General features: G+C 59.2%; 2 protein-coding genes, 1 long non-coding RNA gene and 4 other non-coding genes across 9 annotated transcripts; 1 reads left to right on the top strand and 6 right to left on the bottom strand.

The window, feature by feature from the left end:
* Positions 1–1,502: 1,502 nt before the first annotated feature.
* On the bottom strand, positions 1,503–2,040 carry LOC123281044 (uncharacterized). Its single transcript, XR_006520260.2, has 3 exons — positions 1,902–2,040; positions 1,753–1,812; positions 1,503–1,634 (listed from the first exon to the last, which is right to left on the bottom strand). It is a non-coding gene; the product is annotated as an uncharacterized lncRNA (long non-coding RNA).
* A 2,688-nt stretch (positions 2,041–4,728) lies between these two features.
* On the top strand, positions 4,729–9,811 carry ACP4 (acid phosphatase 4). Of its 2 annotated transcripts, XM_070498462.1 has the most exons (11): positions 4,729–4,970; positions 5,044–5,148; positions 5,220–5,306; positions 6,120–6,266; positions 6,561–6,659; positions 7,352–7,447; positions 8,224–8,356; positions 8,438–8,520; positions 8,953–9,077; positions 9,292–9,470; positions 9,546–9,811. In XM_070498462.1, the coding sequence occupies exons 1-11, from the start codon at positions 4,866–4,868 to the stop codon at positions 9,659–9,661; spliced, it is 1,275 nt and encodes a 424-aa protein (XP_070354563.1). In that variant the 5' UTR covers positions 4,729–4,865; the 3' UTR covers positions 9,662–9,811. The 2 variants fall into 2 exon arrangements, with proteins under 2 accessions (XP_070354563.1, XP_044614835.1); XM_044758900.2 differs by having other exon boundaries at positions 9,292–9,811.
* Positions 9,812–11,712: 1,901 nt separating this feature from the next.
* LOC106845491 (uncharacterized) lies at positions 11,713–19,536 on the bottom strand. 2 transcript variants are annotated; one of them, XM_070498464.1, is made up of 7 exons: positions 19,491–19,536; positions 18,837–18,907; positions 17,896–17,933; positions 17,655–17,698; positions 15,132–15,172; positions 13,494–13,580; positions 11,713–13,115 (listed from the first exon to the last, which is right to left on the bottom strand). In XM_070498464.1, the coding sequence occupies exons 2-7, from the start codon at positions 18,897–18,899 to the stop codon at positions 12,243–12,245; spliced, it is 1,146 nt and encodes a 381-aa protein (XP_070354565.1). In that variant the 5' UTR covers positions 18,900–18,907; positions 19,491–19,536; the 3' UTR covers positions 11,713–12,242. The 2 variants fall into 2 exon arrangements, with proteins under 2 accessions (XP_070354565.1, XP_070354564.1); XM_070498463.1 differs by lacking the exon at positions 19,491–19,536 and having other exon boundaries at positions 18,837–19,041.
* LOC123281355 (small nucleolar RNA SNORD88) lies at positions 13,178–13,271 on the bottom strand. Its single transcript, XR_006520791.2, has one exon. It is a non-coding gene; the product is annotated as a small nucleolar RNA SNORD88 (small nucleolar RNA).
* Positions 14,632–14,722, bottom strand: LOC123281353 (small nucleolar RNA SNORD88). Its single transcript, XR_006520789.1, has one exon. It is a non-coding gene; the product is annotated as a small nucleolar RNA SNORD88 (small nucleolar RNA).
* LOC123281354 (small nucleolar RNA SNORD88) lies at positions 15,262–15,352 on the bottom strand. Its single transcript, XR_006520790.2, has one exon. It is a non-coding gene; the product is annotated as a small nucleolar RNA SNORD88 (small nucleolar RNA).
* On the bottom strand, positions 17,770–17,860 carry LOC123281352 (small nucleolar RNA SNORD88). The gene has a single exon (XR_006520788.1). It is a non-coding gene; the product is annotated as a small nucleolar RNA SNORD88 (small nucleolar RNA).
* Positions 19,537–21,783: the final 2,247 nt, after the last annotated feature.

The raw sequence follows: 21,783 nt of genomic DNA on the forward strand, positions 1-21,783 counted from the left end.
GGGTGGACTGAGGAGCCAAGGGAGGGCGGGTCAGGGTCAGCTCCGGGTGTAGAAAGACTCCTGGGAGGACGGGAGGAGAGATGGAGGACCGAGGAGAAGCCCAGAGAAAGACCCGCCATCAGGCATCAGCTTGACGCTTTTGCGAAACCGACTTCCCTCCAGGAGTCGCGGACCGACGGGAAAACGGGCCAGCGCCGCCCCCGCGTGGCGGCTCCGAGTTCTGCACCCGGGGCTTCCCGCGAGCGAGACCGTCCTCCGTCCACACGCAGGAGGAGGGACCAGGGCGTCTGCAACCCTCCAGCGAAAGTTCCAGCGACGCCGTGAGTCCGTTCCTAACGGGCGTTCACGACGCCTTCCCCGGAAAACCCAAGAGTTCCCGTCATCCTCTTCAGAAGCTGCCTTTTCGGATCGCGAGCGAAATGAAATTGTTTCTCAACAGATGAGAAAGTGGGTGAAACTCAACCAAAGGCTGGGGTGTCACCCGGGGCGTCTCCCACCTGCTGGGAACGGAGGCAGGGGGTGGGGAGGAGCGAGGGAGCTGGTGACAGACCCTCTGTCTGGGGGCCTGGATGCTTCTATAAGATGGAGGCATGGATGATGGTATGGACGGTTGAATAGGAGTTTGCTAAGAAAAGAGAAAGACGTGTTGATATGATATAACGATGAAGATGATAACGGCAGACCCTTTGCAGCTTACAAATTCCATTCACGTTTTTGATCTCGGGCCGGCCTTGCCGTGGCCTCTGGGGCCCATTGGACAGAGATTTTCACTGTTGTCTGGCTGAGAAGAAAACTGGGGCTCAGAGAGAAGGAACAGATCTGAAGTACCCAGCAGTCCGTGTGGGTACCAGGTGAATCGGCCCTGCTCTATCTCTCCTCTGTGCTCTTGCACCCAGAGTTGGAATGTCCGTCCCCCGTCTCTAAACGCTCCTGACAGACTCCTATGCATCCCTCAAAACCCAGCTCAGACTCTGGGCCCCTAGCCTTAGACCTGAGAGTCCAGGCCCCCAGCCCCCTCCTCCCTCAGACCTGAGAGTCCAGGCCCCCAGCCCCTCCTGCCTCACACCCAGAAGTCCAGGCCCCAGCTCCTCCTCCCTCAGACCCAGGGGTCCAGGCCCCAGCCCCTCCTCCCTCAGACCCAGGAGTCCAGGCCCCCAGCCCCTCCTCCCTCAGACCCAGGGGTCCAGGCCCCAGCCCCTCCTCCCTCAGACCCAGGAGTCCAGGCCCCCAGCCCCTCCTCCCTCAGACCCAGGGGTCCAGGCCCCAGCCCCTCCTCCCTCAGACCCAGGAGTCCAGCCCCAGCCCCTCCTCCCTCAGACCCAGCAGTCTATCCCCCAGCCCCTCCTCCCTCAGACCCAGGAGTCCAGCCCCAGCCCCTCCTCCCTCAGACCCAGGAGTCCAGGCCCCCAGCCCCTCCTCCCTCAGACCCAGGGGTCCAGCCCCAGCCCCTCCTCCCTCAGACCCAGGGGCCTGGCCCTGAAGCAGAGCCAGCGAGGCTGTGACGGGTGGGGCAGTGGGATGGAGCACGGTGTGCTGATCGGTCACATTTATTTGGTCTCAGAGGCCGGAGCCACGGTCCGGGGCGAAGGCGGGGCTCTGGGATTGGGGGATCCTGTGTCTTCTCATTGCTGAGCCTGAGAGGAAGAGAGGCAGAGACACACAGAGACACGAGCGAGAAAGAGAGACCAAGACGATAAAGTGGAGACCAAAGAGACAGACCCAGCCCGCCACCGCCGCCCTCTTCCCACTCACCTTGTTGAAGAAGTAGATGGAGGCGAGGATGGTGAATACGGCCATGGCCAGGGTTACATTCTGGGGGGAGGGTTCAGAGGTCAGGGCCCACCCCTCCCCCCCTCCCCTCCCCCCTAGGCCTCCCCCACCACCGCTGGACCCCTCCTCACTTCCTGAAAGTTCATGGCCATGGGGACTGAGCCACACGCGTTCATTCACGTGACCTCTCTCTCCCTTTCCTGGGTCTCTGAGCTAGAGAGGGGAGACAAGCCACCAGAACCTGAGAGGGGTTGTCTGGGAGACCAGAATGGTGGCCATGGTGACAAGAGAAGGGCATTCTGGGTAGAGGGGACCTTGGGGCAGAGGCTTGGGGGAGAAAAGGAATTGGATGCAGACTGTCACATGCAGTATCTGAATTTGGGATTGGGACATTTGAGATGGGACAGCCCAGACCTCCAACACCATTCCGAGCAGTTTGTCTCCCCTGAGGGTGCTTGGGAGCCATGGTGGGGCTGTGAGCAGGGGAGGCAGCAGTCAGCTCTTAGTGCCAGAAATATCCCGGAGCAGGAGGAGGGTGAGGCTGGAAGAGAAGGTGAGGTGGCCCAGGCCGAATTTCCGCCAGCAGCGTCTGCCAGAGCAAAGTTAAGAGACACGGCGCTGGCTAGACTGGGCATCCCAGCGCCTGGTCACCAGCTGTGGGGGTGGGAGTGGCAGTTCTAATGGTAGAAACCGTGGTAGTGGCAGCAGCTTCCAGCGGTCCCTGACTTTTACTCCGCCAGCCCTCCTGTTACTATTGCAGATACTTCTTTTTGTCCGTCACGCCTTTAGAATTAACGTCCAGATTACCAGAAACACAGGAGAGAGAAACAAGTACAGTCGACCCTCTCTACCCGCGGATTCCATCTTTGCGAATTCGCCTGTTCGCTAAAAGTCATTTGTAACCGCCCAATGAAGACTCGCGGCGTTCTCGCGATCATTCGCGGACATGCGCAGAGCGGCTAAACTTTGGAGTCGGTGGATGCGCGCATCCCCAGCTGAGGTCAGACAAGGTGGTGCTCTGCCCTCCTGTCCCAGCTCTCAGCAGAGAGACGCCCAGAGGGGGTGCCTGGAGTGGGGCGCTGCTGTGCGGGGAGCTCCCACCCTGGGGCCAGCGGGAGGCGTTTGAATCCCAGCTCTGGTACCTGTGAGTGGGGCGGCCTCAGGCAAAGTTTCCAGTTTGTAAAATAAAGAAAATTGAATTTCCGTGGATGAGTAGTTCTTAGGATTTAAGATTATAATCTATGTGAGAGACATATACATATAGATTTTTATATATATACTTTTTTTCTTTTTTTTTTTGGTGAGGAAGATTGTCACTGAGCTAACATCTGTGCCAATCTTCATCTGTCCTATGTGGGACGCCTCCACAGCATGGCTTGACGAGCGGTGCTAGGTCCACACCCGGGATCCCAAACTGCGAACCCCAGGCCAGCAAAGCGGAGCACAGGAACTTTAACCCCTATGCCACCAGCGGGCCCCTCTGGGGTCTCTTGCATAAGGGCACTAATCCCATTCCTGAGGGCTCCACCCTCATGACCTCATCACCCCCCAAGGCCGAGCCTCCTAAGACCATCACATGGTGGGTCAGGATTTCAAGATAGGAATTTGGGGGGCGCTCAGTATGAAGATGCATCTTTACTTATTTAAAGAAATTGCCGTGGGGCCAGCCTCCAAGACAGCCCCCAGGGATTGTCCCCTCCTGGTCTTCACCCCCCGTGTCCCCTCCCTCATCGGATAGGGCTGATCTGTGAAAACAACCAGATAAGGTGGAAACGGGTGACTTCTGAGGTGAGGCTATAAAAGGTACTGCTGGGGGGCCGGCCCGGTGGCGCAGTGGTTAAGTGCACACGTTCCGCTTCGCTGGCCTGGGGTTTGGTGGTTCGGATCCCAGGTGCGGACATGGCACCGCTTGGCAAGCCATGCTGTGGCAGGCATCCCACATATAAAGTAGAGGAAGATGGGCACGGATGTTAGCTCAGGGCCAGTCTTCCTCAGCAAAAAGGGGAGGATTGGCGGCAGATGTTAGCTCAGGGCTAATCTTCCTCAAAAAACAACAACAAACAAACAAACAAACAAACAAAAGGTACTACCAACTCCTGGGTCCCTGGCTCTGGGGGAAGCCAGCGGCCACGTTGTAAGGATGCTCAAGCAGCGCTGAGGACAGACCCACGTGGGGACCGGCTGTGGCCTCCTGCCGGCAGCCACGTCCCTAAGCTTGGAAGTGGCTCTACCAGCCCCAGTCAAGTTTTCGAACGACCGCAGCCCTGGCCCGTAGCTTGACTGCAGCCTGGTGGGAGACTCTGAGCCGGAATCCGCCAGCTCGGCCACTCCCAAATCCCTAACCCACAAAACCCAGAGATGATAAACAGCTGCTGTCTTCAGCCACCAAGTTTTAGGATAACTTGTTACGCAGCAATCGATCACTGACGCTGTTCGGCGGTTACTCTGCCAAACCCGGCTCGGAGTACCGACTATATTAGAACTCATGAATCCTCAATGCAACTCTCCCAGGCACAGATTGTGCTCGTTCCCAAATGAGGAAATTAAGGCACAGAGAGGTGCCGCAACTTGCCCAAAGTCACACAGCTTGCAAATGGGGAAATTAGGGTTTGAACCCAGCCTGTCCAGCGCCAGGGTCTGGGGGTTCGACCACTGGGCCATGCTGGCTTGGGCCACCTGGAAGAAGGTGACATCTCCAAGAAGGCCAAGGGAGCCTCAAAGAGCCCTGACATTGAAGGGAAGCGGAAAGGAAGAACAGACTCAGAGGAAGGGGAGGGGAGGGAGGAGAGAGCAGAGAGTGGGAGTCTAGAATGTGGGGCAGGGGTCTCTCTCCGTCCTGCTGTGCCCAGCTTTGCTACTCACTAGCTGAGTGCCCTCAGGCAAGGGACTTAACCCTCTGTGCCTCAGTTTCTCCATTTTCAGGAAAGACGAAATGGGTAAATCCACGGGTTAATCCAAGGCGCTGGGGCCCCTGCGTCCCGGGAGGCTGGCGAGGAGGCATGTTGGGACGTGCTGTCCTGGGGCGCTGAGGCTAATGAGCAGCTGGGGCTGTGGTGCAGACTGCGGGCTGAGCTCAGCGTCTGGGCTGTGTGGACATGGCCGGCCCGGGGTTTTGGGGCCACCCAGCCGGTCGTCTCCTGCTGCTGCTGCTCCTGCTGCCGCCGGCCCTGATGGAGGGACCCCTGGTGTTCGTGGCTGTGGTGAGGAGCGCCCCCAAGCCCGGCCTGGCCCCTCTCCTGCCCCAGGCCAGCCCTGACCCCGTCCTGTCCCCAGGTGTTCCGCCACGGCGACCGCGCCCCCCTGGTGTCCTACCCCACCGACCCACACAAGGAGGCCGTCTCCACCCTGTGGCCGCGCGGCCTGGGCCAGCTGACCAGGGTGAGGAGCTGGAGTGGGGTAGGGGGAGGGGGTTGAGGGGGAGGGGTCTGCTGAGTCTGCTCTGTCCCCAGGAGGGGGTCCGCCAGCAGCTGGAGCTGGGCCGCTTCCTGAGGAGCCGCTACGAGACCTTTCTGAGCCCCAAGTACCGGCGGGAGGAGGTACTGCCATGTGGACCCTCACCGGGCCTCCTGACCTCCCACCTCTGACCTCCACTGACTCAAGGCTTCCCTTGGGCCTCCACCTCTGGCCTTTGACCCCCATCCACATGACCTGTACCCTATGTCTGATCTCGGACCTCCAAACCATCCACTCAGTCACATTGACCTCTGACCCCATCTCAATCTGAGTCGCATCTTGACCTCTGACCTCCATCAACTCTGACTTTATTTTCTGGCCTCCACCTCTGTCTTCTGACGCCGACTGACCCCAGCCAGACCTCCTGACCTCCGGCCTTTGACTCCAAAGCTTGACTGAGTCTGTCTTTGACCTTCATTGATTCCACTTGCCCTCCTGACCTCCAACCTCTGACCTCTACCCTTCATCAAATAGGACTTTCCTTTCCTATCTCCTTCTCTGTCTTCTGACATCCCCCAGTCAGGATTTCCTCCTAACCTCTGACCTCTAATCCCTGATAGATATGTCCTGAACTCTGACCCATGACCTCATCTTGACCTCTAACTTCCAGCCTCCAGCCATTCTCGTCTTCCTGACCTTCATTGACCCCACTGACCCCCTTAATCCTACATGTCCACCCAACTTCTGACCTCCAACCCAGCGGCTCTTGACATTCACCTCTGACCCTTGGTCCCAGCTTCCAACATTGAGGGCCAGACACTTGAACCCGCCCTGAGTTTTGACCCCCAACACCCGACTTTCGACCCAGAACTGAATCTGAAGCTTTCGGCTTGCCGCTGTAGCTGACCTCTGACCCCGACCCTGGTCCCCTTGCCTGCCCCGTCCCCACCCCCCAGGTGTACATTCGCAGCACAGACTTCGACCGCACGCTGGAGAGCGCTCAGGCCAATCTCGCGGGGCTGTTCCCCGAGGCTGCCCCGGGGCGCCCCGAGTCTGCCTGGAGGCCCATCCCCGTGCACACGGTGCCCACCTCTGAGGACAAGGTCAGGGGCGGGACAGGGCCAGAGGGTGGGAGGGCTGGAGGGAGACAGAGACGCAGATGGAGGGAGCCGGCGTCTCTCCTGGCTGCGCGGCTCCCCGGAGCCTGAGCTGCTCTGAGCCCAAGACCTTCCTGGGGGCAGAGCTGTCCAGATGGGGTGAGCCGGGGTCCCCACGCTGCACAGCCAGCGCTGGGAGAGACCCTGGACCAGAGAGCAGGGCCCCACGGACCCGACTCCCCCGCCGGCTGTGGGGCCCCAGTCATGCTACTGTCCTCTCTGAGCCTCAGTTTCCCCCAGCTGCTGAGGTTCCCCATGCGCAGCTGTCCCCGATACCACGAGCTGCTGCGGGAGGCCACGGAGGCTGCCGAGTACCAGGCGGCGCTGGAGGGCTGGACGGTGAGCGGGACCTGCGGGGCGGGGCCAGCGGGATGGGCGGGGCTTCAGGAGAGGGGCGGGGCCGGCGGGGGCCTATGGAGGGGGCGGGGCCTGCCGGAGGGGCGGGGCCAGCGGGACGAGGCCAGTGGGAGAGCCGGGGCCTGTGGGGAGGGGCGGGGCCACCAGGGCCTGTGGAGGGAGCAGGGCGGGCGGGCGGGGCCTGGGGGAGGGGCGGGGCCTGTGGGTGGGAGGGGCGAGGCCAGCGGGAGAGGCGGGGCCTGTGGGAGGGGCAGGGCCAACGGGAGAGCGGGCCGGCGGGTCCAGGTCTGCGGAGAGGGGTGAGGCTAGTGGGCGGGGGCCTGTGGAGAGGGGCGGGGCTTGAGGAGAGGGGCGGGGCCTATGGAAAGGGCAGGGCCTGTGGGAGGGGGCGGGGCCTGTGGGAGGGGCGGGGCCAGCGGGACGAGACCAGTGGGAGAGCCGGGCCCTGTGGGGAGGGGCGGGGCCACCAGGGCCTGTGAAGGGGGCAGGGCGGGTGGGCGGGGCCTGTGGGAGGGGCGGGGCCTGTGCGAGGGGCAGGGCCAACGGGAAGGCGGGCCGGCGGGTCCGGGTCTGCGGAGAGGGGTGAGGCTAGTGGGCGGGGCCTGTGGAGAGGGGCGGGGCCTGCGAGGAGGGGCGCGGAGATCTGCCAGGCTCACCCTGCGCGGTCCATCCAGGACTTCCTGATTCGCCTGGAGAACTTCACCGGGCTGTCGCTGGTCGGGGAGCCCCTCCGCAGGGCGTGGAAGGTTCTGGACACGCTGATGTGCCAGGTGAGTCCCCCGCCCCACTCACCCAAGCCAAGTGGTTAAGGGGTTAAGGGCACTTTGGTTCACATCCCAGCTTTGCTGCTCACCACCTGTTTTCCCTCAAGTCACTTAACCCTTGGTGCCTCAGTTTCCCCATCTGCACAATGGGCTTGGCGACACCCGTGTCAGCACCCCCTGGGGTTGCTGTGAAGATCCAAACGGTGTGATCCACGCGATGCGCTCGGAACAGCGCCTGGCACGCCGTGAGGCGCGCACGAGGGTGTGCGGCCGCCTGTTTGCAATCACTCCTGCGCATCCCACTATCGGAAAAGCGCCGAAACCAAAACTTGGGCAGCAGGGGCTGACCCGGGGCGGGGTGGTGCTCTTCCTTCCCCCAGTTCATGGAGATGTTCCCAAAGGCACGGCGGAAATAGCAATGCGTACCCTTAAGGGGGCTGCCGCACTCCCCACGGGCCGTGTTCTGAGGTACAAGGCATTGGCACCATCGGACCCTTCTAAAATCGAAAACGTCTGCATTCTGAGACCCCTCTGGCGCCAGGGGTTTCAGATAAGGGCTTCTGGACTGTGGACTGATGGTCATTACTATTGTTAATTAATATTTGCTATTGCCACCCCCCCCCAACTTCCTGGCCAGACCCAGACCATGAGGGGGTCAGGTGAGGGGCTGGAGAGATGATGGCAGCCAATGGGGACAGCACGGGCATTGGGAGGGCCTGAGAGGAGCATGACGAGCTCGGGATGACCCGGTCACTTTATCCTCTCTCCCTCTTTCTCCCCAGCAAGCTCACGGGCTTCCCCTCCCATCCTGGGCCTCCCCGGATGTCCTGAAGACTCTAGCCCAGATCTCAGCTTTGGATATTGGGGCCCACGTGGGCCCACCCCGGGCAGCAGAGAAGGCCCAGCTGACAGGGGGTGAGGTGTGGGGCTGGGAGGCCAGGAGGCTGAGGGCCCTTCCTCTGGGGGCTTCTCCGCATTCTGTTCTTGCTCTCTCAGGGATCCTGCTAGATGCCATCCTTTCCAACTTCTCTCGGGTCCAGCGCCTGGGGCTGCCCCTCAAGATGGTTATGTACTCAGCTGTGAGTCTTTGGGGAGGGAGGCAGTGCCATGTGGGCACAGGGATGAGGGGGGTGGTGATTTGGGTGAGGAAGAGCTGGTGGTCTCAATGGAACCTCAGTCTTGGGTAACTCCTATCTCCAAACCATACTCTTGGGCCATATCACTAGAGGAATAGACTCTGGAAGGAGGGAGGTGATAGTGTTATGAGAGAAAGAATTTACTTCTTCTGGAAAGACAGGCTGTGTGACTGAGCTGGCCAATCATATCTTGCATCCATTTGACCAACGTTTATTAAATGATCACCTGTAACTGGTGGGCCTGCCTCCAGGGTGAGCAGGGGGTGGGGGGGGTTGGTGCTAAGAGGTCCGGGGGACCTGGATGCACCAGCCTAGAGTTCGGGAGAGGAGACATCCGGAGAGGAGCCCTGTCTCAGCCCTGGGATCCACCTGCAGCACGACAGCACTCTGCTGGCCCTGCAGGGGGCCCTGGGTCTCTATGATGGGCACACCCCCCCATACGCTGCCTGCCTTGGCTTCGAGTTCCGGAGACGCCTCGGGGACTTGGACGAAGACTCAGGGTGAGGAAGGGGGTGGCGCCTGAGAACAGGTGGGAGAGAACTCTGGAGAGGAGGGACGGGTGCCCGGCCCAGGTGGGTCAGGATGGCATCAGCAGGTGGACACATAGGAGTCAGGAGCCCAGTCTCTGCACTGAGCTGCTCTTCTCCAGATTGAAGGTCGGGGGAGGGAAGGCGAGGAGGGGCCTGCGTGCCACCCCCTCCTCTCTCCCTCCAGGAACATCACCATCTCCCTCTTCTACCGCAACGATTCCGCCAGCCCGCCCCTGCCCCTCCGCCTCCCCGGGTGCCAGGCCCCCTGCCCGCTAGGCCGCTTCCACCAGCTGACGGCCCCCGCCCGGCCTCCGGCCCACGGGGTCCCCTGCCACGGCTCTCGAGAGCCTGCCGCCACCGCAGGTGATGGCCCTCGGTGCTGGGGTGGGAGTGGAGGGGGCACGTGTCGAGATTCACACCCCCGTGTTCTCCCCGCAGCCACCGTGGTGCCCCTGCTGGCCGGGGCTGTGGCCGTGCTGGCGGCGCTCAGCATGGGGCTGGGCCTGCTGGCCTGGAGACCGGGCTGCCTGCGGGCCTGGGGGGGCCCCGTGTGAGCCGGGGAACCGGGTACCCCCTCCCCATGGCTGACGCTGGACCCCAACACGTCTGCTCACCTGCTGCTCTGGCTTTCTGTGATTTCCTGCGTGTGCCTGTCCGCGTGGGGGACACGGGGAGGGCTCCCTGGCCTGGAAGCCACAAGTGGTTCTCTGTGTGCTCAAGCGTTCATGTGTGTGTGCGTGTCCACGGGCCTGTGACAGGCTGTTTCTGTGTGCGCGTGCACGTGGCACGTGTGTGCCTGCAGTGGTACCCGCACACGGACATTCATGTGGACGTCCCTGCACTTGTCTGTGCATGTGCGTGTGCACAGGTGGCTGCACACGTGGGTAACGTGTTTAGGCAGTTTATGTCTAAGTTTCCAGGCGTGCATGAGAGCGTGCAGTGTATGTGAGGGCACGTGGGGACCTGTGTGGGCACATGATGTGCAATGAAGCTGTGCCTGCTGGGCAAGCCCCTGCTCTGTTGGGACCCGGCTCTGGTGCCCGCTATTGAGAGGAGACCTCAGAGAGTACAGGGTTCAAAGCCCGGCCCCACAGCCAGCCAGCTGGGACCAATCCTGAGACTGTGTGACTCCAGGCCAGTGACTGGCCTCTCTGTGCCCCCATCTCACTTGGCAGAGACAAGATTCCTCCCTGAGGCTCCACGAGCCCTGAAACTAACCTCATGGGGCCCAGCAAAGCAGGTGGGGCTGGGGACCGTCCCCAGGGCTGCCCAGCACAGCACACGCTGCCGTAATTTGGACGGGACAGGTCACCACCTGAGTGCTGTCCAGTGCAGCAGCTACTGGTCACCATGGGACGGTTTAAATTACATACAATGTAAACTGGAGGTGCCAGTCACAGTGGCCACAATTCAAGTGCTTGCTGGCCGTGCATGGCTGGGGGCTGCCCCCTGGGCAGTGCAGTTTCCACTACCGCAAGTGTTCTCTGGGACAGCACAGTAGGTAAGGACAGCCACCACACACCTGCTAAGCCAGGAGCCCAGGCACTTGTGCTCCTGCACCCCAGAAGGGGGCTCCACCCTCCCCACATGCCGGGTGCCGGGCAGCAGTCTGGGGGCTGCCTCCTCTCGGTGTGGCCCTGGCCAAGGCACCAGTCCCAAGGGTCTTGTCCCTTGTGCACAGCACCAACGGCTGTGCCTGCACCATTGGGCAAACGTGTGAACACCCACTGGACTACCCGGGGAGAGCCTGGTGTACAGCAGGCACTCAGTAAGTCACTTGGTGCCCATTTAAAGGGGTAAGAGGCTCAGAGGCAAGGGGAGCTTGTGACCAGAAGCAGAGCCACTCCTAGGCACCGGGACCCCTGGACTGTGGGAGGGAACGGGCCGGGGCCAGCAGCCTTGTCCTCATATCCAGAGAGGCAGGGACATCCCTTTTCCTTGTTCGGGACACCAGCACACCCTCCCCACAGGCCCATCCACTCCCAGTACCATGGGGAGAGGGAGCCTGCCATGGGCCCCCCAAGTAGCCTCTTGTCAGGAGCACCCATCCCCAGGGACCTGCAGGGGTGCGGGGTGGTCCCGGGGCCTCCGTGGACAGCAGCGGCACCCAGGGAAAGCCTCGGATACCCTCTGCGCTTCCTGGTCCTGGGAGTGCGTGCAGCTTCTTGCTTAGAGATCCAGGAGAGACCCAGAGTTCTGGCAGGTTCCCTCACTGCTGTGAGCGGCTCCCAGGGGCCGACAGAGCCCAGCCCGCGGGGAGGTGGCCACCCTGTGTCCCACCTGCCCCTGCCCCGGGAGGGGCCTGGATTAAGCTCCACCCAGGACTGCACCAACACTGCAGTGCATGCGCAGTGCCAGGCGCGCTCTGTAGTGCGCAGAGTGTGCCCAGCACTGACTGCAGGGCCGTCCACCCTCACGAGGCTGTGGGTCCCGACACTCTTAACCCACGTGACAAACACTGGCTGGAGGCTACACAGGCAGCTGGACAAGCCGGATGGGAACAGCCGCACCTTCCCCAGGTAAGTAAACAGCACGAGTCCACTTCAAAAGGGAAAGCCATGGCCAAAAGGTTTAAAAAACACTTACAAGAGAAATGAGTGCCCCCTAAAACTGAAGTGTCATCTATGTTTAAAGCGCTAAGTAAAAACAGTGCATTTGAAGAAACCTTAAGAAAAAGGGCACAAACTTCAAGAGGCTTACATGCCACGGACCATGAGGTCTCCCCGCTTGGCCTGTAGTGCTTTGCGGGCCCGGGTGGGAGAGGGGTCCACCCGCCATGCCCATCGGGCTCCAATAGACAGACTGAAACGTGCCGGCCTGTGTCAGGCTGGCTCACCCAGAGGGGCCACCACACCTGGCAGCCACCAGCCAGCCCCTTCCCCTCCACAGTTCTGGCCGGTGATGCCCGTGGGGTGGCCGGGGGCGAGGACCCCTCTGGGCTCCCCCCAACACGCTGTCAGGGGGCCTGCCCACAGTAGGCTGGAGAACAGGCGGGCAAATGGTCCCTCAGTCTGTCCTGGGGACGCGCAGGAGACTCGTGGCCCTTGAGGTGCTCGCCCCCTGCCCTGTTGGCTCCCCCAGAACGTGGCCTCCCGCCTCCACTCCGAGGGCCATGGAAGGCCAGGCCTTGGGGTCCTAATTGCGATGCACCAGTGGTGGCGGCGGCAGCGGCTTGTCCCCCAGCACTCTGGCCGGGTGGCCACGGCTGCGCCTGGCCTCTCTGATGTAGAGTTCCATCAGGACCTTGGTGGGCTGCTTGTCCACCCTCTCCCTGGGCACGCCGTGGCTCAGGAGCCAGCCCAGGAGGTCCTTGTGCGTCGGGTTGGGCCCCAGCACGAGCTTGGCGCCGCCCGGCTGGCTGTGACGCCAGAGCAGGCCGACGTCGGCGGTGGCCTGGATCTTCATCACGGCCTCCAGCACTGTCATGCCCTGGACCAGCAGGTCGACCAGCGAGACCCGCGCCTCAGAGGGTGCCGCCGTGAGCAGGCGCTGCTGCAGGCCGGGCGTGAAGGGCACGTCCTCGGGCGTGGCAGGCAGGGGCAGCTCGCTGTAGATCCAGTCCAGCATGCCCAGCTCGCGCACCAGCTGGATGCCCTCCTCCATGGTGGTCCAGGGCTGGAAGGGCAGCTCGGTGGAGTCGAAATGCAGGAAGGACTCCCAGCGCTGGCGCCAGGCCAGGAGCAGCCAGGTGAGCAGCGGCTGGCGGCCGCCGCGCAGCGCCTTGCAGCGGTAGTTGAAGACGGTGTCGCTGGTCAGGTCGCCCAGCAGCGTCAGCTCCCCGGGGCTGAGGGTCAGGGCTGAGCCCCCCTGGTCATACACCCGCAGGACCCAGGTGATCAGGAGCTCGCTGGGGTTCTGCTGGAAGCGCTGCGAGACGGCCAGGAGCTCGGTGTGCGTGTACCGGCGGTCCCCCCGCCCCACCTCCGTGGGTGCCAGCGCGCCCTCGGCCATGGCCACAGGTGCCCCGGGCGGGAGAGGCACAGAAGCCTGAGGCCTCGGCCAGAGGACCTGCAGGAAGGACACCAAAGACATCAGGCGGGGAAGCGGCCCCCGCCCCCATCTCTCCAGAGCAGCCCCTCAGAGCCCTCCGGGGTATCAAAGGGCCCGGAGGGCACCATGTCCTCACGGGCGGTGAGAGCCCAGTGCTGGACATTGCGGGGGACAGCCCATTCAGGACCCCTGACACAGGATGTTGGCTGTGACCCCCCCAATTCATAGGGCAACGGTGGAGATGAAATGAGTCGAGCACTTAGAATGGCTCCCGGCTCAGAGCAAGCGCTCGGCACCTGCCTGTCGCTGCCATGGTCTGTAAGGTTTACTCACTACGAACTTAGAATAAATTTAATGAGTAGCATGGTATTAACAAGAGGGAGCTTCTGTCCTTACCGAAGGACGGTGGGGCTGCTCCAGTCCTGGAGAAAGCACTTGCAGACGGAAGGGTGCCGGAGTGGTGCTCCAGCCAAGTCCAGGTTCCTGAGGGAGGGACGGAGTCGCGGCAGTGAAGGAAGAGACGTGAAACTTGAGTCGGTGCAATCAAGTCTGTCTTTACTGTGCACAAGTGTCGTTTTTATGTTTTTCAGGATCAGAACAGAAATAGCTCTACAGATGTTCTCAGAGAGATAAGGAAGTACAAAGCGAGCACAAGAATTTTTATTAGCATTCCATTCTATCGAGCACGAGGTTAACAATCATCTTTTCCGCAATTAACGATTATTTATTGTCTCTAAACTAAAGGAGATAGGTAGCTTAGCATCTGTTGTAGTGGAGTATGTGTAAATTTAACTTCTAAACTTTAAAGGGTATAGAAATGACTTCCTCTACTATTTTGGGACGAATATACATTGACGTCAGGGATGGGGTCTATTTGAATCTTCTATTCTTCATGTATGGATTTGTGGGTTCAGAAACAAAGGTAATTTATGGTAAAGTTAGATCAAAGGCAGAGAGAAGGTCCAGACACCCGGACAGGACAGCATTCCGTCTGTTCACGTCCTGGGGGAGCTACCCCTGCCCCCATCGATCAGCTAGTCATTGTTCAGATGGTCAATGGGAACAAAAAGCAACTCCCGGGTAGCTTATCCCCAGGACTATGTGCCTTCTCAGCGGGTAAACATCTTTACCTTCCCGCGCCCCTTAGGGGCTGAAAGCATTCCTTTGTCTTTCAGGGGGTAGGACTATTTGTCCCTTGAGCACACTGCCCGGAGAAAATATCATTTTGCTAGTAAGGCATCAGACTGAAAAGCTAAGTTAAATTATCTATCTTCAAGAATGAAAAGCAGAGACAAGTATAGTCAAACCTTGATAGAAAGCATGCATACATTTCAGAAAATATCAGGGGTGACGGTCGGCCATTCTCCACCGAGGGGCGTCCCTGCGCCCCTCGGCCCTTCTCAGCCCGGACCCTGTCAGACGGCTGTACAGGCGTTGGTAATATGGCTCCCGGCAGAAGGGGAGGGTGGGGGGTTGGGAGGAGGTGGGTGGGGTGCAGGGCACCCACAGGCCCCCATCCCTCATCCCCAGAGCAGGGCCCCTCAGACCCCCGGGTGTCAAAGGTCCCGGGAAGCACCGTGTCCTCAGGGCTGGTCGGAGCCCAGTGCTGGACATCACGGGGGCCCCGCGTACTGCCCCTTTAGCACCCTCTGATGGAGCACCCCCCTCGTCTTACATTCCCCCAGCATCTGCGCGGTGGACGCCACGTCACGGAGGGGATGGCAGCTTCGGGGGCCGCAGAGGCTGGCGTCAACGCTCCCCTCTGCCACCACCTGGTGATCCTCAGTAGCACCAGCTGAGCCCTCGGCCACCAGCCCGGGGTCTCCCCAAGCCCTTGTGTGGCCAGCGGGGGCAGGCAAGTGCTTACAACCAAGCCTGGCTCAGCAAATGCTCAGCATTTGTCTCTGTTAAATTAGTATTACCATAATCTAGAAATTTTTAGTTTATAAATTTTATTTATAAACAATACATTTATAACATAAATTGAATATGATCATCATGGTATTAATAAGAGGGAGCCTCTTCTGTTCTTACCAAGATGGATGGTGGGGCTGCTCCAGTCCCGGAGGAAACATCTGCACACAGAAGAGGGGGAGGGGAAGAGGAGGTGAGTGGGGCACAGGGCACCCACGGCCCGCCAGCCCTCCCTCCCCCACCCAGAGCAGGGCCCCTCAGACCCCCGGGTGTCAAAGGTCCCGGGGGGCACCGTGTCCTCAGGGGCGGTCGGAGCCCAGTGCTGGACATCACGGGGGCCCTGGTGCCCTCATGCCCCTCCTCGCTCAGGTCCCAGAGTCCCCTGCCTATAGTCCTAAGGGGATGACACAGACAAGAGCTCAGAGACGCAGGCGGGACAAATGAGCGGTATCTGGTCCCTGGGAGGCAAGCCTCCATGACTCACCTTCCAACAGCATACCTGCGCCCCCAAGCCCCCCTAGACCACCCCTCCCTGCCTGGCTCCTCCCCGGGTGTCACTTCTTGTATGACCTGCAGCCACAGAACTAAGTGCCCCCCGCCCCGCCGGCTGTTTCTTCCTCTGGAAAATGGAACAGATCCGCCAGGCAGACAGGCAGTTGGCAGACTCCAGTGAGACGAAGGCGGCCTCCCCCGGGCTCAGCTCCCCAGCGTGCCGAATGAGAACACCCCACACCTCTCGTCTGATTTCCCAACTCTTCCCAAGTCTCTTGTTCGGCTGATATTTTTTTTTTTTTTTTCTTTGAGGAAGATCAGCCCTGAGCTAACTGCTGCCAATTCTCCTTTTTGCTGAGGAAGACTGGCCCTGAGCTAACATTCGTGCCCATCTTCCTCTCTTTATATGTGGGATGCCTGCCACAGCATGGCTTGCCCAGCAGTGCCATGTCCACACCCGGGATCCGAACCAGTGAACCCCGGGCCACCGAAGTGGAATGTGCGTACTTAACTGCTGCACCACCGGGGCCGGCCCCGCAGCCGTGGTCTTGAGACAAACTGGTTGGGCGGGACCCACATCACTGCAGTCATGTGCTGTATCCCGTCTCGGTCCATGACAGACCCCATAAACAGTGGCGGTCCCATGAGACCAGCACTACAGCGCCCAGGTGCCCAGGAGGCTCTAGCATCTAGGTGTGTGGAAGCACACTGAATGTTCACACGACGACGAGCTCGCCTAATAACGCAGTTCTCCGAACGGGCCCCGTTGTTAAGCGACGCGTGGCTGTACTCCCTTGCTCTGTGATTTGGGGAGGCGACTGTGAAATGGGGAACGGTTATGCCTCTCACTGGGACCCCGGGAGGACTCAGAGAGCAAGTGCTCCCCAAGTGTGAGCTACTATTTAGCAAGCACAACCCTCAAACCCATGTTTTGTGTGTAGAAATGCACTGTCCAAAGACACAGCTGCTACTTATAGGTACAATTTCAACATCTAGCTCCCAGTTGCACTTGCTGTTTCAGGTACTGGAGCCACGTGTGGCAGGGGCTACTGGAATGGACAATGTAAGAGAGGACGGGCACGTCCTGACAGCTGTCGGCTAGCACTGCCTGAGAAATCGACAGATGTGACACACTCCTCAGGTCTTCCCTATCCTGCTGTCACATCTTCCCTCTGCTTGCTGCCACCCCCCCACCGCCACATATCACTGCCCAGGCGGCCCCTTGCCTGCGCCACGCTTCCCCAGACATTCCCTCTCAGCCCGCGCTGACGGCTCAGAGCTCTACAGAGGACCCCTCGCCTGAGCCCCTCAGATGACCCACAATCTGAGCTCACCCTTCCCAGAAAGCAGCCGCTCATCCCTAAACGCTCATCAGCAAGAGGCGAAACCTGAGAATCCTGGAGAACACACTTTCAGTCCTAATTCCCCGCAGCCCCCATTCTCCCGGCTCCTTGGACCGGAAAATCCCCCCTAGAGCTGAGAACTCTTTTCTTTTTGGAGGACACGCAGATCTCTGCCCCTTTGATGATTCAGCTCTTTGAAAGACTTGTTAAACGTTCTCCCGATAATCTGTGTCATTTTAATAAGGGCTGGTGTGTAAAGTAAGGGCAGCTGGAATAACTGTATCAGTTTGTAAGCCCAGGATTCATGGGAGGCTGGCTAAGCTTTGCTGAAAGGTACACTGTAGCCAGGCTGTACAAAACCCGCAGTGTGAGCGATGACAGCCGCCAGCCTTTCTGTTTCTTTTCTTCTGCTGAGTTTGAAAATGAGAGTTCTCCTGAGTTGTCTTGCCCCAAACCCAAACACATCCGTATTCTTTCCTTCCACAGCCCACACATTCTGTCTTATTCAACCCTTACCTCTGAAGGCGGGAAACCTCACGGCCCACCACCCGCTGTGTGGAGGCCTTGGGCCCATCCACCCCTGATGTGTTGGGTCCACTCTCCAGACACAGAAGCTGAGGCTCGGGAGAGCAGTGTCTGACTAACACTACCAAGCCATCAACAGCGGAGCTGGGATCTGGCATAAATCCCAAGCACAATGGTTGGCACATAAATTAGGTCCCAGAGATACTGGGTATGAAGTCACCCAAACAGAGGGTGAGGTGTTTTCGATGTGGGTGCATGAGGGAGTGGGAGCAAGGGTTCTTACCAAGACGGGGTGGTGGTGGGTGGCTCCTTCGCTTGAAGACACACCTGTAAACACAGAAAGGACTTGGTGAGGGTGGGGGAGAAACCGTCTGGGGGTACAGAGACTATCAAAACCAGGGCTCCTCAGATCCCCAGGTGTCAAAGGTCCTGGGGGGCACTGTGTCCTCAGGGGTGATAGGAGCCCAGTGCTGGACATCATGGGAGCCCTGGGCCCTCTGCAATCAGGCCCCAAGGGCACTCACCTTCGGGGACAGAGGCCAAGCTGAGAAGAGCACTGAGACTGGGAACCACGAAATCCATGAGGGTGAGAATGCCCACAGCTCTCCCTATGGAGACGGCAGGATGCCCCCACCCCCGCAGCGTCCCAGGGAACTGTCCTCAAACCCACTCTGTGGAGAGAACCAGGGGTCCCCGCGCCCCTGCCCACTTTTGCACATTCTTGGCACTGGCTATTCCTGCTAATAAGCCTACAGTGAAAGCTAAGATGCAGATCTCTTGGAAGAAGCTGTTGGGAGGAATGAGGGGGCTATTCTAGGGAAAAAAAGCCGAGATACAAGGACTACGAGCAATGACTGGAGACTCTTCGCGGCACCCATTTTTGAAAAATCAGCCGTGAGAGACATTTTGGGGATGTCTTAGGAACCGTGACCACAAAGCAGACAGGGGACGGCGTCACTAAGGGATCAGTCTCATTAGAGATGACAACAGCACTGTCGTTCAGGAGAAAAATTTTACTTTAAGAGACACAACGGTTAACTATTTTGGATGAAATAAATTTACTTTCAAAACACTAAATACACAAAAAAACAAACAAGGCCAAATGGTACAACTGTGAAACTTACGTCTATTTCCCTGTAGGAGGGTTTTAATAATAAGTTAAAAAAATAAGCTATGAAAAAGGAATATATTGGACAACGGCGCAAGAGGGCATGCCAATGATGGATGCCGGAGAAAAAGCCTTCCACTCGGACATGGCGATGGTGAGGATAAAGTCAAGGGTTTTCTAGGTGGCTGCCTGAAGAGAGGGACACAGCCAGGGGGGTTCTTCCTGGGCCGTGGTGGGGAGACAGAAAATCAGCAAGCTGCCCCGGGCTGGGCCTCCTCGGCAGGGGTGCGGCCTTGCTCGGCCATTAGGAAACGGATGATCAAGACGACCTTAAGCACCAACGAGCCCAGAACTAACCTTTAACAAGACTGTGATGTTGGAGTGACCACAAAACTCTGATATTTGGAGTGACCGTGTCATAACGATTCCTGAAGATGAAATAAGCCCCCGCTTGGTTTCTCCTAAGACCACTCCTGGCTGGTTCTCAGAAACCACCCCGTCACTCCCGCAGAGACCCCCACTCCCACTTCTTGCTTAGCCACCCCCGAAATCTTGCCTCCAGCTGCCCCAGAGGATGTGTTCGGGCTTGCCCAAAAACGTCAGCCGCCCGGAATCGAAAAACACAAGTGCGATTTCCTAAAGAAATCACGTGCCTAGCACGCGGGTGGGAAACCTCAGAAACTCAACGTCACCACCCCCCACTCCTGTCCCCCAAGAAGAAGGGCCAAGATGGCGGAGACGTGCAACGTGGGCCGCAGAAATGGCGCGGCCGGGCCGCGGTGCAGACACAGGACTAGCCCGGCGCCCCCGTTTGCTCGGGCAGCAGGAGGCCCCCTTGACCCTCGGCGGCCGCCACCACCGCCCCACAGGGAGCCCCCAGGCTCGCCTCGGAGCGCGCGCGCGCCGGGTCCCTTCAAAGGCCCTGACCCCACCCAGGCGGCGACGTCGCAGCTTTGCCGCCGCCCAGAGCACCGCCCGGACCCCAAGCCCGCCGCGCAGACAAAAAAGTACCAAAGCCGAACAGCACTCAACCTTCACTCATTCTCTTCAAAGCGTGCGCAGGCGGGCGCGCGTCCCACTTTATAGTGCGCGCCGCTCGCAAGGTCCGCCCACCGGCGCCAGCTCGGGCTCCGCCCCGAGGCGTCCAGTGCATACGCCGGTGTCGGAAACCCTGCTTTCGTGCTTGGAGAAGGGAAGAACGCATGTTCCCGCGAGAATCTTCCTGAACAGGCGATGAGATGGAGGCAGAGAAAAAGGAGCAGGGAAATGTCGGGGCCCATTGTCCGGTCATGGGCGTCAGGCAATTCTTCGGACGGCACTCAAGGCGGGCCGTGGAGGAGAAGGACCCCCCCCCGGGAATGGGCGGGGCCAGAAAGGGAAGCCGCAAGAATTGCTCTCGCGGCAGGGGCGTGAGCTGAGGCTGCAGGGGCGGGGCCGAGCCAGGCGAAGTCCCGGCACAGAGCGGGAGGCGGGGCCAGTGCGGAGATTGACAGGGGGGCGTTTCTGGGAAAGCACCCACGTGGCGCAGACTTGGAGGCTGATTCTGCGCAGTGAGAGGATGGGCCAGCCCTCGAGGGAGGGACAGGAAGGCTGGACTTCGGGTCTGAAGGAGGAGGGCGCCGGGGACTAGACTCCTGGGGCTAAGGGAGGACCGGATTTGGGGCTCACCCCCGGTTTAGATCCTCTAAGCCCTGGGGGCTTGGATTCTTGGTAGGGTTGGAGATCGAAGGAGTGTCTTGCAACTGACGTGACTGTAAAATTTTTTTTCAGAGATGAAAAATGAAACTTCTCTACTCCAAACCCACTCACCACAGTCGCCACTGTCAACAGTTTTTTACTTGATGGCTACACAGACACACACACACACACACACACTATGGGCAAAGACGCTTTTTGTCCCCTAAGTAGTCTCCTCCAACATCAGTATGTACAGAGTGACCTCATTCCTTGAACAGGGGCAAAGTATTCCTTTGTGTGACACAACACACTTTGTTTAGCTGGTCCCCTGGACCTTTGGATGGCTGTCTTTCTTCCAGTGAGGAGACTCGTCTCGTCAAGGCTGGGGTCTGGATTAAAACTAAACTCCTCTCTTAAGAATGTGGGAGACTTGTCCTTCACTGGCTCCTGCCTCACTCAGAGTACAGCAGAGTCCTCACGGTGGCCCACAAGGCCTGGGGTGACCTGGCCCCTATTCCTCTCTCTCTCCCTCACTCAGGCCACACTAGTACGCTGGCCTCCCTGGCCATCCTGGAACCTGCTCAGGACATTTGTACCTGAGGCCCTCTGCATTTGCTGTTCCCTCTGCCTGGAACTCTTCTCCCCCAGCCCCCAGTCTATCCGCATGACTCTCTTCCTCTCTTCAGCCGTGTCACTGCTCAGGTGTCACCTTAGCATAGAGCCCCCTGTCCCTTCACTTTGTATAACGCACCCCGTCCTTCCCGGATGGAATTTCTTTACCCTCCTTTATTTTTCTCCTATCATATCTGTTTGTGGGCATATACTTTTGCCTCCCTGCTGAGATGTCAATTTCACAAAGGCGAGAATTTCTGTCTAGTTCGATCACTGCTGTAGACCCAGTGTCGGCCGCCTAGTTGTGGCTCAATTTCTGTTAAAAATGAAAATATTTGAGAGCCTTTTGGGGGAGACATGAGGAAGGGTTATTGTAGCAGTACTCAAAGAGCGCATACTCTGGACCAGGTGTACAGAGTTCATTGACCCTCCACCCCTCCTTCCAAGGACACGGGGCCTGGGCCCCACACAAAGGAATGTGTCTGGGCTCGGGGCCAAAGATGGCCACTTCGGCCTTGACTCTAAGGCACAAGTTACACAAAATACGTCCTGCGTCATGTTACTTGTCTGGCCTGGCCACCCCGACGGGCACCTGACAGGACTTTAGAAACATCCCATACATGGGAACAAAAAAGATAAAAGCACCCCATCCGTGAGAACAAGAAGAAATAACTCAAAGTATCCAAATGTCTGAAACCCTGAGTCGGAACACAGAGAAACCTTAGGATAAAAGAGAGTCACAGGCATAGAACAATTGGCAGTCTCACTGAGGAGAGGACGCTTTGCCTCAGACCCGGACAATCGGCACTCCCATCTGCCCTACAAACTATTGGGACTTCCCTGGCTGATTGCGGTGTGGATGTTGTAAGCACCAATTTGTTGTTCCCCTTTATGCCTGCTCCTCGTTCTGTTTCCCTTTATCAATACTCTGATTGCTTAAACAACCAAGTAGCCTTGGCGGTACCTGTCATTCCTTGCCCTTTGCCGCTGCAGGCGACACCAGGCATGTGTTCAA

This window comes from Equus asinus, chromosome 26 (genome assembly GCF_041296235.1).
Source record: "Equus asinus isolate D_3611 breed Donkey chromosome 26, EquAss-T2T_v2, whole genome shotgun sequence".
In the NCBI taxonomy this organism is placed as follows: Eukaryota; Metazoa; Chordata; class Mammalia; order Perissodactyla; family Equidae; genus Equus; species Equus asinus.

Bases quoted from the DNA above. Each gene is read 5' to 3' on its own strand.
- LOC106845491 (XM_070498464.1), bottom strand. From the start codon at position 18,899: ATGACACGGTCACTCCAAATATCAGAGTTTTGTGGTCACTCCAACATC. The intron at 17,934-18,836 runs GTTAGTTCTGGG...CGTGGTTCCCAG, and splicing joins ACATCACAGTCTTGTTAAAG to TCTCAGTGCTCTTCTCAGCT. The intron at 17,699-17,895 runs GTGAGTGCCCTT...CTGTGTTTACAG, and splicing joins CTTGGCCTCTGTCCCCGAAG to GTGTGTCTTCAAGCGAAGGA.
- ACP4 (XM_044758900.2), top strand. From the start codon at position 4,866: ATGGCCGGCCCGGGGTTTTGGGGCCACCCAGCCGGTCGTCTCCTGCTG. The intron at 5,307-6,119 runs GTACTGCCATGT...CCCACCCCCCAG, and splicing joins CCAAGTACCGGCGGGAGGAG to GTGTACATTCGCAGCACAGA. The intron at 9,078-9,291 runs GTGAGGAAGGGG...CTCTCCCTCCAG, and splicing joins GACTTGGACGAAGACTCAGG to GAACATCACCATCTCCCTCT.